Source organism: Lepidothrix coronata, unplaced genomic scaffold, assembly GCF_001604755.1.
Source record: "Lepidothrix coronata isolate B3197 unplaced genomic scaffold, Lepidothrix_coronata-1.0 Scaffold319, whole genome shotgun sequence".
Taxonomy (NCBI): Eukaryota; Metazoa; Chordata; class Aves; order Passeriformes; family Pipridae; genus Lepidothrix; species Lepidothrix coronata.
Window position 1 is genome coordinate 63,568 of NW_016690499.1, and position 12,861 is coordinate 76,428.

The window sequence follows — 12,861 nt, forward strand, 5'->3', positions numbered from 1 at the left end:
TCCCAGACAGATCCATTCCTTCAGGAAAGGTATATTTAGCACATAAAATGTCACAGAGGAAACAAATCTTCAGACTCCTGTGGTTTGTTTATACAACAAGCCACAACGATGGAAGGGTTTGGTTCTCTCTTATGAGGGAGAAGGGAAACCCACACAGCCCTTCCCAGCAGATGCTCTGCCAGGCCTCATCCCTACAGTTCCCACTTACAGGTATAAAAGCAGGGTTTTTGTAACTCACAGCCCCTTTCAAGATGCTTCCAAACCCCAACAATCACCTTAAGAGCACCACGGGTAACTGGAGGAGTAAGTTTCTGGGCCATTTCTTTACTGTTTACTCGCACGAGCAGAAAACAAACATTAAAATACATTACTGTTGTTATTATTATAATAATATCACATTTTAATATCATCTGCATTACACTGAGGCAGTCTCCCAGCAGCATTTATGCACACTCAGGTTTAAGACAGGCTGCAGAACTCACCTGGGCTGTCAGAGATCAGGAATATTTACCAGTCTGACAAGGAAAGGGCCAATTCCCAGAGGGGATGGAGGAAAAGGCTGAGGGACGCCCCTGTCCATCCCGCTCGGACCGAGGCTGGACACTGATGTCATCACCAGTGCCCTGCCAAGGCTCTTCTGCCCCTTGGGCTGAGAACAGACATTTATTTTGGGCTGAGGAACTGCAAAAAGGAAGAATGTGTGAGGCTGCTGGAAAAGCTGAGCTGGAAAAAAGGAGGTTTCTTTAAAGAAAAAAAAACAAAACCAAAAACAAACCAGTTTGGTCTGATGCCAACTTTCCAGGCAAGCACCAGGAGGGTGATTCCTAACAAAGGAGACCCCCTGGATGGGTCTGAGCAGCTCCGGATCAAAAGGTAAAACAAGCAAAGGAAGGAGAGATCCGATGCTGCGGCTTCGTGTCCAGAGATTATCCTGTAATTTGGTATAATAAAGCCTCTTATCCGAGGGGATAAGCACAGAAGCCGCTCCACAATCAGCTCATGACCAAGGCAGAGTTTCTTATCTCTAGGGAAAAAAGCCTTTTCAAACAAAGTCAAACACTCCGAATGAACGCGCTGTATAATTCCGAGGAGATGGTCACGATCGGCTCGGTCAGAACAGAAAAATCCCTGTTTTCAAGTAAAACCTTGTGCTGAAGGTCCTGGTTATAAATTCATGGATATGCAGTTGGCTGAACTTGCGAAGACATTACTCCGAGCTCAGTTCCTCGCTATGAGCTCAGTTCCTCCCTCCCTGCTCCACTGGGCATGACTCTGGAATTGCTTTTGAATGGAGCCATCCCGGGAGGATCAGCTCCTCCATACCAGGAGAACCACCAAGCACCACACGCTCAGCAGGGGCCATGACAGCTCCTCCCCCTTGGATTTGGGATGAGGATGCACAGAGGGGGACACGGGAGCACATCCCGGTCCCCAGAGATTGCACGGACAGCGAGACACGGCTGTGGAAGCTGCAGGGCAGGGAGCCAGCACAGCTGGCAGGCACTGCATGGATACACATTCCCCCGGGCTGCACACTCCATACAGAGCACACTCCACATGCTCCAGCTGGGCAGGGGGTCGGAGCGAGGTCAGGAATATTCGGGAATACCGCAGGCGCTGGCACAATGGGGACGGCGTTCGGTGGCTGTGCCTCAGTCTGAGCATTCCTGGTGTTTTCCTGCTCCCCAGAAAACCCAGGATGACATGCAAAGCCCATCCCAAGCTGAGTGTATCCAATTTTAAGTCAGTAACAACCACAATTCCCTTGTTCTACCCTTTATCCTCCCGCTGACCCATCCCTGATCCCACTGATCCCTCTCAGCCCAGGGCTACTGGATTCACACACCATCGGAGTCAGAGCCAGCTGGGGCTTTACCACCAGTTTTCAGTACAAACACACACTAAATCCAGCACAGCTCAAACCTGTGTCGCAGGAGAGTCTCCAAGTCTCTTAACTCATTCCAGGTCTATCTCCTGCTCTTTACACGGAGTTTCCCGAGGCTCCCAGGTGGCTCCTGCGGGGCCGTAATGAACTTGTGAGTGTGTGTGTGTGTGAGATTCCTGCTGGAATTTGTCCAATTAATGTTTCTGTGGTTTCACAGGCAGCAGGGCGAGGACTGAACCTGCTCCAACACCTACAAAACCTGCAGCATCTTGTCCCTGACACCACAAATCACTGTTCTGAGGGGAAAAAAAATGGGAAGGGACTAATAAGGACCCATTTGCCTGAGCCCTGTTTAGGTTTTTAACATCCTTCCATGTGTCAGGAACAACAAATAGCCTGTGAAGGACATGCTTTGCCCCAGGAAAACTATTTGAGGGGGATGTTGGAGACTGGTGGTGGATGGGTGCCGGGAGATCTGGGGGCTAAGCTGAAAGAGATGGGATCTGGCTGGAAATAGGGAGAAATTCATCCTTGAGAGGACAGTCAGGCATTGGAGGAGCTGTGCCATCTCTGTGGAGCCCAGGCTGGCTGACTCACAGAATCCCAGACTCATTTAGGTCGGAAAAGACCTCCAAGATCATCAAGTCTGACCTTCAGTTGTGGTGTCTGTGAAAACTTCCCAATATCCTGATTTTTTCTGTTGTTCTTCTCAATATGGTTTTCTGTGTGTGACCCGGATTTTATAGGAACTGGAAGTTTTGTGCCTTCAGGCCATACAAGGGCAGCATGTTATTAAAATTGCTGCGTAATCCCTAAAAAGCATTTTCCTGAGTATTCCAGAGGCACTTTCCAAGGAAAGTCTGAGGGTTTAGCATCAAGCCCACTGTAAATGCCAGTCGGAAATCCTGAGTCCACGAATTACAGCAGCCTCCTTCCTGCTTTGTTACTGCTGATGTACACACTCCATTCATTTTTCCTTGTTAAATTCCCTGTGTGTGCACAGCAGGATCCTACCGGTGCTTTTAAGGAACAAACATGTACAACTAATCCGAAATTTTCTCTAAATGCAGCATATTTACAAGGTTGTTTCCAACGTTTTCAAGCCTTAAATGTATCAACATAAAGGTGGTTTGGAAAACGAGCACTGAGAGGGAGAAAAACGAGGGAGGAAACTCAGGAACCTAGGGATGAAAAATGAGGGAGGAAACTCAGGATCCTAGGGATGAAAAATGAGGGAGGAAACTCAGGATCGAGGGAAAGGCAAAGAGCAAAGAGCAAGCGAATCCCCTCCCTCATGAAAAATTAATTACTAGAAAAATGAGTTATTATAAAACATGAGCCATTGTTAATTATATCAAAGAGCAGAAGGGACTCCAGCAAGAATTCCGGCCTGACATCTGTCCCAACAGGATTAATTTAAAATAAACATCAGGAAGAACGAAATAAATCAGTTGGTTTGTGCCTCCTCTTGCTCCGGACCGCGGAGGAATGAGGCTTTCTGCAGGAAAGCCACAGAAAGGGCTTTTCCCCCTTCTCTATCCATAAAAAAACCCCATTGCATTGTTTCCAGATTTTGGAAGAAAACTGATTAGGAAAGCTAAATTACAGGAAAATTTGCTCAAATATTAGGAAAAAAAATGAGTTGGGAGCAAGGGGTCTGTCCTTGTCCCTGGAAAAGGGGGGCTGCTGCCTGCCTGCATCCCTGGTCCCAAACCCACACGCTTCCCTGCGGCTGCCGTCGGGTGACATCATGTTCCCGAAACAGGGAGATCCCTTTGGGAAATCAACTCCCACGGGGTGTCCCAGCTTTCATCTCGCAGGGAGGTGAGAACAAAACCCAACCACGCTCGTTAACGTGCCATATAATTCCCTTTTTATAGACTAATTATCCGATGTGGTACAAATCCCACCCCACTCACGGATCTTTGGCTGGGATAGGGAGAAACACCCTCCCCCCAGCCTGGGACAGGGAAAATCATCTAATTGCTAAATCAGCTTCATCCTGAGCAATCCAGAGTCCTCTCCTTGAGAAATCCACCTCCTTGGCCCACGGACAGCAGAGGATGCTGTTCTCTGCTGGGAGGGTCATTCGTGTGTAAGAAAAAAAAGAGGGAAAAAAGGGATTAAGTGGAGGTGAGGAAACATCTGTAGAGCACAAGCCACAGCTCGGGCTGAGCAGGATGGGATGGCCAAACACATCTGGTCTGCTCCTTAAATCCAGGTTCAGGGACCACCCAAAAGATTGAGGAGAAACCAGAGCCAGCTTCGTGCAGCTCAATCCCTATGTATTACAAGGGAAATAAGAATGGGATGTTCCAGGGACAAGGGAATTCCAGGGAATTTGCTCTGTGCCCTGAGCCAGGCGCTGAGGGACAGGGGAATTTACCTGCTGCAGAGGAAGGAGGGGAGTTTTCTCACCAGCTCTTCCCAGAGCACTTGATGCTTCCGAAACCACGACATTCCCAGTGCGGGAAGCAGAAACGCTCTGGGAACAGGCACAAACTGCTTCCTTGTGGGAAATCTGGCTGAGTTCCTGGGATTTTCTCATTTATGGAGTGCTAAATGCTGCCAGGTGCCATCGTCCCCATCCTGGCTTTCCCGTGGGCTTCCTACAGTTGCTGCATCCCTGCTCAGGCAGTGGGCCTGGGAAAAGCAGTGAGCACAGCACGGGAAAAAGCTGGATTATTGATGAAGTTATGATATTAATTACATTATTTATGAGTGCAGAGAAAGCAGAGTAACAAAGAAAACTCCGAACAGCCTGGCTCCATGGGAGAGCCGGACACTCCCAGCCCCGCTTTGCCGAGCTTTTGCTCCATTTCCTTCCCAAAGCCCCTCTCCATCAGAACAGCCTGTTTGTTGTTTTCTAATACGGATATTCCGGTTCTCCTGCCGCTCCGAGAGCGGAAAGATATTCATGGAGATGCAGGGTTTTTCCAGCCTTGTTAAATTGATTTTCTTTTAAGAATCACTGGGCGGTCGAAGCGCTCGGGCTCCGGCCTGTTTTCGCGGAACACTCCGGAGAGGTTTATAGAGATATTAAAATTAAATATGGAGCCACGGAATAAATGGTGCCTCCATTCAGTGTGTCTTGTAAATCCAGTTTAAATGGTTCCCTTTATTAAATATCCCTTCCTCTTAAAAATGGATTAACTGCTCTCACTGGAGGCTCTGACGGAGAAGCCACTGGATCCCTATGGCAACGCCGCGCTCCGACAGCCCCTCGCTCCACGCCAGGCCCTGGGCTTCATCCCAGATCAGGTGTCCCCATTATGGCACCTCCTGTTATTAATCACCATCTCTAATTAATAATCACCATCTCCCATTATTAATTACAACCCCGAGGCCGGCACCGAGCGCTGTGACTTCACACCACGCCGGTGGGTCCCACCCCATGCGGAACACACGGATAGCACCTGGATACCTTTCCCAGTGCAACCCAGTGCTCACCTGATTCCTCCTCTGTTCCCCTGACTTTGGGCTCGTTGTTTTCCTCTGTTCCTTCCTTTGTCCTCAGTCTCTCGCACTGCCCAGCGCCGCTCCGGTGGCACCTGCCCTTGGTGGTGGCCATCCACCAAGGTAGCAGAGCTGTCAATCCATGCTCCAGGCTGGCATTTGGAACTTAAGGAAAATTCATGTATGAAGGGCTGATTTAGCTGGATTTTGGGGGTTTGCAGGAGGCTGGAGCGCTGCACTCTCAGCCAGTCCCCACCACGCAGTCCCCCAGCACAGCTCCCTTCCTGAATGGGAATTACCTTTCTGCTGAGGGCTTTTAGCACAGGAAACAGCCTCCAGGAATGTCCAGCTGGATGTTTCTGGAAAAACAGTGCCACGCAGGTGAGCTGTGGGTCCTGCTGCTCCTGGATCCCAAGGTCACAGGAATGCAGCCACAGGGATACACAGTCAGGGCAGGAGCAGCGGCTGGAGCGGAACGTGAAAAGCTCAACCTCATTTTTATTTAGCTTCGAGTGACACAGGCGGTGAGGGAGCAATTCCAAGAGTGGCTCCACGAGGCTACGGCTGGTTTCCCATGGATGGATCCTGTGCCAGTGGCACCAGGGGCTCGCTGTGCTGCCAGTGCAGCGTTTGGAGCAGCAGAGCCAACGCTGGCACGCAGGGATTAGCGAGCATTTATCCCTTATCTTCCCCTGAACCCCCCGCTCGGCGAGCCAAGCGTTTATCCCATATGGATGGGGTGACAAGGGCACAGTAAAACTGGGAATTGCCCACGCTCAGATCCCTGGAGCCACCGGGTTAATACGAGGATGTGAAATCCCTTCTCCCTGTGTGGCACTGACTGTGCCAGGGCTGGTCCCACCCCTGGTGATGGCACAAAGCCCCCGAAGAGCTCGGCACAGCTCATCCATCAGCAGGGACGGAGCCAGGCGAGCACTGGAGTGCTCTGTCACCTTAATGGGACGCTCCAAGCTGCTCCTGTCCCTTGGCTCCGATGGATTCTGGCACAATTACACTCAATTATAATTAGTGGCATTAAAGCAGCACTTAAACACAACCAGGAGCTCGTGGCTTTCGCTCCGGAGGGGGAAGACGCTCCAGCCAGTCCTGGATGCTGCTCTGGATCTGCTTTGGCTGGGAGATGTGGGGAGTGAGGTGGGGAAGCCCCTGGACCTTGGAATATCTCCTACCCCCCAGTGTGCTCATCCCAGTGCCCGAACCTTATCTGAAGCCTCCGGAGGTGCCCACAGCCCTGACCGCTCCCTCCCAGTGCCCCAAGTGCCTCCTTCTCCCTGCAATTCCCTCAAGGCTGGTGATGCTCCATCACCTCCAGACACTGCACGTGGAAACGAGGCAGATGTGACGCAGCAGGTCGGCTCTGCCAGGAACCTGAACCACCGCTGGTGATGGAAACCAGAAAGAAAAGCTGGCTGGGATTCCGGTGGCCACACACCTCCCGCTTCCCAGCCGGGTGAGCCCACGCCTTCCCGACGCTCCAAGGACAACCTGTGGCCAGCGGGACCGTGCCGAGGTGGCAGCAGGACGTTCCTGGCAGCATCAGTCAGGACACAGGAGCAGTTTGCTGAACGCAGGATCCAGGAGAGCTGGATACAGCTCCGCGCAGCTCCCTCGGGTGGCAGATTCCAACAGCAAATCCAATTTTGTTTGACATTAATCCCAACTTTTCAGCCCGCCACAGATTATCCATTCGGTGATGGCTTGCCACGCGGGAAGAGCTGGGAAGGAAGAGCTTTTTCTTGGTTTTCTTTCCAACAGAGCCCTCCAAGGGAACATCCACACCTGGATAAGTGCTGGATCCGGCCGTGGCGCAGGCACAGGGCACAGGTTTCCACTCCATTCCTGGCACCCACCTCACTGATGCCTCAGGGCTGCTGAGTCATGTTAAATCCAACTGGAAAACCTCAAACTGGTTCTTCAGCAGAAATCTCAGGCCACAGGTTCGGGAATATCGTGCTCAGTGACCCCCACACCGGCTCACAAATATAAACGTCCCCAGACAAGCTCCTTCCTCTCCTTGGGAGGATAATTCCCAGTTTAATTCACTTCATCACTGTGGTGGTTTCCTTTTTCAGGAATTCTCTTGGTTTTATCTGGCTTTCCAGGTTTGTACCTCTGCTGGCAGCATCCTGCAAGGAGCTGTGCTGTGACACGACTGGGTGCAGGAAGGAAAAGACAGGGATCTAGCAAAATCCCTAATCCCATGCAGAAATCCAACCGGAAATTTAAGAACTGGTGTGATGCCAGCAGGGCTGCAATGGGACAGGGATCGAGGCAGCTCCGGAGCGGCCCCAGCTCACCCTGTGGGACCATCTCAGGATCTCCTGCTCTAGGTGACCTGGGAGCAAAAATGCTGCAAATCCCGGATGCAGCCGGCTGGGATCTGAGGCATGTTATGGATGCAGTTCCCGTCCCCACCCCACAAGCCAGATGTGCCCCTCACTCACTTCTCTGTAATTAGGAGCTAATTCCATGCCAGATATTACTCTTCCCTTCTGCTCATTTTGTTCCCAGAACTCATCCCCTCCCTCCCCAGGCGTCCAAGGGTCCACTCACGGCATTATTCATAGGAATAGCTGATTCCAAGGGTCACCTCCCCACTGCTTGGACATGTAGGGACACCCAGCACAGCATGGTCACAGGAAGGGCTCCGAGCCCCGACCAAGGTCCCCACGGTTTTGGGATGAATTCCCTGGGGTATTCACCATCCAGGGCTGCTCTGGCCGTGAGCACCCCCAGACAGCTCTCACCTGGCTGTAGCTGCAGACATTCCCATCAGGCAATCCCGATCCTGTTATCCCGCTCCTCGCTGCGCCTTTTCGAGCGGGGTGACTCCTCTCTGCTCTCTTCCCACTTGGAATCCTCCTGGCTGTTCGGGATGTCTGTGCAGAATGCTCATCCTTGGGGTGCCTGTGGCACTTGGTGCCCGGGGCTGGGACGCTCCAACGGCAAGTGCTGGTGGAAACAGCGCTCCAAGCAAGATGCTTTTCCAAAGCAACATTCCCAAGTGCTTCCCACAGGGTTCCTAAAGCCTAGCTGAAACAAGCTTCGCCACCACCACCTTCCCTGCCTGAGAAAACTCAAATATTCCACTGACAGCAGCTGTCAACAGCAGATTGGAAAAAAGGAAGTCAGTCCCTGCCCATCCTGCTGCCACTTGTTCTATTTCCTTGGAAAACCCAACAGATTGCTCACCCCAAGGCCTGGAGCACCCAAATCTGCTCCCAAGCACTCCTAATTCCTGCAATCACTGGATCCAGGGGGGAAGAAGTTCAGGCAGGGACGGGAATAACAGCCCAGCACTGGTTTGTTTTCTAAATCAATACGGTTTTTCAAATTTATTTTTTAAGAATTACTTCTAATATATCTTTTTCACAGAAGGAGGGAATAGGGAATGTTCTCATTCCATCTGTAAACACTGAAATACAGATCTGGGAAACCAGGGAAGAGACACAAAAAAGTGCATTTTACAAAATTATCAACTAAAATATATTTTACATGTATTAACGCTTCGATTTAAATTCTACCGACTGCATTTTTTTTTTTCAGTTTCAAAAAATATTTCCATATCTAATAGATTAAAAAAGCAGGAAATCTTTTCATTAGGGATAAGACATTTCAATTCATTTACATGCTGTTTGCACAACAGCATCAGCAACCACGTGAACCTCAATGTCCATGGCCTAAAGCAGATTCAGCATGAGAAGAGTCAGGTTTGTCCTCTCCAGAGCCAGGTCGGAGCCCGTTCCGGACCCAGGGCAAGGATAATTTCTCTGCTACCTGGAGAGGAGCCAGGACAAGGTGGGAGCAGGGAGAGAGGGGGCAGGAGGAGGAATTTCAGAGGTTCCAAGGCCCTGACTGCAGCAGTGCTCAGGTTCTCCCAGCCGGTGGGTCTCGCAGCATTCCATGTCCAATGGCACTGCCAGAGGGAAACAGCCATGGCAGCTCACCTGCTTCAGGCCGGGGGGCAAAGGAGTCCCCATGGAGCCAGACTGTGGATTTAGGGTTTCCCATCACCTCTCGCCCACCCTGGGGTGCAGCTGCTCCGCTCTGCCCTCACTGCTCTGCCCATTCCCTCCATGCCACGGGCAGGAGCAGCTCCGCTTCTCCAGCCTCCTCCCTCCCAGCTACGGGGGAAAACCATTCCATATCCTCCACCAGAAACAGCAGAGACCACGTCCCCCAACGCCTCCTTGCACCCCTTCATCCGACTGTCCCCAGAGTGCTGCCACCTCCCACCCCAACACAGCCCCCCCCAGTCATTCCAAGAGACCCCCAGAGCCAAGAGAATTGTTAAGGAGAGATCCGGGTGATCCCTTTGACAACAACAGTATCTTGAGGTATAAGTGAGAGAAGATGCTTCACCTGCCAATTTTTTGCTTGCACACCTGGGATCCCACCTGCCGGAGCCGTGTGTTCTCCCTGGGCTATGCAGGAGGGAATAAACAGGAATTTTCCAGCGGGAATCGCCCACCGGCAGCAGGGAGATGCCCACCCATCATGGTGGGTTCCAGGCTTGTCATCCCCTCAAACCATCATCTCTGGACACAGTCCCCTCTTTGGTATGTAGAGCAAATCTCTGGAGAACTCCTGCATTCCCAGACTATTCCATGTAAGGGGTTGGATGCTGTGGGGTTCTCTCTTCAGGGCGGGTGGCTGTCGGAGCAAGGAGACCAGCCCTGCATCCTGAGGGAATACAGGGAATGCTGCTTCCACTGACAGGACAACATTAAAGCAGAATGGATGCTTCCACCACGGAACACCATTTCGAAAGCCCCAGAAGACTGGGAAAACGCAGATCCCTCATTTCAGTGGGCTGCTCCACCAGCAGGAATTGGGTGACACGGGCTCGGTTCTCCTTCTGTCCGGTAGTGCAATCTCGGGCTGGGCTCCCAGCTTGGGGCAGGGACTCCCCAGGATTTGACGCTGTCCTTTGGTTTGCTTTGGGATTAACTCCAAGTTGGCGTTGAGATAAGCTAAGGGCTGTCTGGGATCTAAGGGCTGCCTGGGATCTAAGTGCCGTCCGGGATCTGTACAGGTAAGGCAAGAGGCAGGACCTGCGGGGCTCGGGCCGCATGGTCCATGCGAACCTTTCCCAATGCTCAGGTCCTTTCAGGAGCCACAAAGCCACTTTGGTGAGCCTGCTTGGACACCAGGATGAGTTTGGAGCAGGGAGGTTGCCAATGGCTTCAACAGCAGGCCCAGGATCAGGACAGTCACGCAGGGAGGGAGGGGAATTTAAACAAGCCAAAAACACACAAGAAAAGGGTTTGCCACTTCCCCCTCTGGCTGCTTCCCACTGCACACACACACAGGGATAAGCAGGGACTGTAAATGACGTTACAGAAAACAGACTGGGAAGGAAGGGAAAACCCACGGCCCCCTGAGCCATCAGAGGAAGAGCAACACTCGGAAGAGAAGAGGAAACGTGGTTCTCACTGGCAGAGCCCACTTTGTGAGCTCCAACCTTCCGAGCAACGCGCAGTGGTGGGCGCTGGGCTTTGGGAATGGGGCACGAGACCCTCTGGGCACAGTCAGGACACCTGGGACGGGCCCAGCTCTAACCCTGCACTGGGGTGTAACACCTGTGACCCTGGCAGCTCCATCTGCTCCAAGCCCCAGTCCAGATGGCGAATCCTGGAGCAGCGAGGTGAGGGGAGGAGAAAGATAAGGGAGAACAGGGGCCACCTCTTCCCCTGATGGAGCAACACCTATCCAAACATGACACAAGGCCACTCTGCATCCAGGCAGCTCCCAAAGCTGTATTTTGAAGAAGCTCTCACCCACTGAGAATCCTCAGAGTCTGTCCCTGTGGGACAAAGGAGACTCTCCTATGCTCTGCCAAGGAACCGGGCTCAGTTCCCACCGAAACCCCCCGACCTGTCCCAGCCGGACTCAGCGCTGCCCCGCCACATCCCTCCTGCACCTTCCCGCCTCTCCCGACCGTGGCTCTGCATCGCTTCCTGCCTTTTATCCCCTGCAAACCTTACCCATAGATGCATCTCTAGATACATATATAGATATAGATTTACGTATGCAAATCCCTATATCTATATACATATATTTATTTTTATACGTATATATTTTTCATTTATGCTTTTTTAAACGAAGTGCTGTGCTTTCAACCGCTGCCTCCCCTCCGCGGGCTCCGCTCCTCTCGCGCGCTCCCGAGTCCCAGGACGGAGCGCTGGGCGCTCCCACCTGCAGCAGCACGAGGTGAGTCGGGAGTGCCCAGGTGTCCCGGACCATCGGCTCGTTCCCGCCGCGCTCCGGCGGAAGGAGGCTCCTACTGGGGGTTCTTCAGGATGCGCCCGTGCCTGAAGTCGTAGACGTGACGACAGAGGAAAACCAGCTCGGGGTCCGTGTCCTCGGGCACCTTGCGGTGCAGAGGGGTGGAATACTCCTCCGAGGGAGGAACCATGATGGTTTTCCTGCCCGGGATCCCTTCGACTCGACGCTTTGCCAAGGCACAAAATCTGCAGGGCAATCGGAGCACAGCAGTTATCACGGAATCCTGGAATGGTCTGGGTGGGAAGGGACCTTAAAGCTCAGCCAGTATCACCCGCAGCCTTGGGCAGGGACACCTTCCACTAGCCCACGTTGCTCCAAGCATGGTCTTGGACACTTCCAGGGATGAGGCAGCCACAGCTTCTCTGGGCAACCTGTACCAGGGCCTCACCACCCCCACCGGGAAGGATTTCTCCCTAATATCCAATCTAACCCTTCTCTCTGTAAGTGTGAAGCCAGTCCCCCTTGTCCTGTCATTCCAGGCCTTTGTAAATAGTCTCTTTCCATTTTTCCTGTTGCCTCCTTCAGGTACTGAAGGGGCAATTAAGTCACCGTGGAGCCTTCTCTTCTCCAGGCTGAACAATTCCAATTCTCTCAGCCTTTCCTCACAGCAGAGCTGTTCCATCCTCTGATCACCTTGGTGGCCTCCCCTGGACTCACTCCCACAGGTCCACATCCTTCCTGTGCTGAGGACCATGAAGTCAGTCCCTCTCCTGCTGTCTGTGACCTGCTGGAAGCCACAACCATGGTTCCCAAGGATAAGGGGGAAGGGATGGAGTCTGAAGGAGAACAAAGCTTTGTTCAAGGAGAACTCCTGCTTTTTATCCCCCCTGAGCTGCAGGAAGCAGCACAAGTTTATATTTCCATCCTGGCGCATGTTGTACAGCACCAAAGATGACAACAAGTAACCCCCCTGTTTTTACTGCTCACATACAAGCACCAACGCTTGGGAACCACTCGATGGGAACATGAGAGGCTGGGGAAGGGGCTGGAGCAGCAGGAGTGGCTGAGGAAGCTGGGGGGGCTCAGCCTGCAGAAAAGGAGGCCCAGGGGGGACCTTCTGGCTCTGCAAGTCCCTGACAGGAGCGGGGAGTCGGGCTCTGCTCCCAGAGAACAAGGGACAGAATGAGAGGAAATGGGCTCAGACTGTGCTAGGGGAGGTTTAGGTAGGATACTGGGAAAATTCCTTCATGGAAAGGGCTGTCCAGCCCTGG

At 52.4% G+C, this 12,861-nt stretch overlaps 1 protein-coding gene across 1 annotated transcript in view; it reads right to left on the bottom strand.

Moving 5' to 3' along the window:
* Positions 1–8,665: 8,665 nt before the first annotated feature.
* The window catches only part of BAHD1 (bromo adjacent homology domain containing 1), a 31,454-nt gene continuing 27,258 nt past the window's right edge, over positions 8,666–12,861 (bottom strand). Inside the window, exon 7 of the mRNA XM_017837973.1 lies at positions 8,666–11,835. Coding sequence (XP_017693462.1) covers positions 11,646–11,835 — 190 coding nt within the window. The 3' untranslated portion in view covers positions 8,666–11,645. The remainder of the gene's footprint in view (positions 11,836–12,861) is intronic.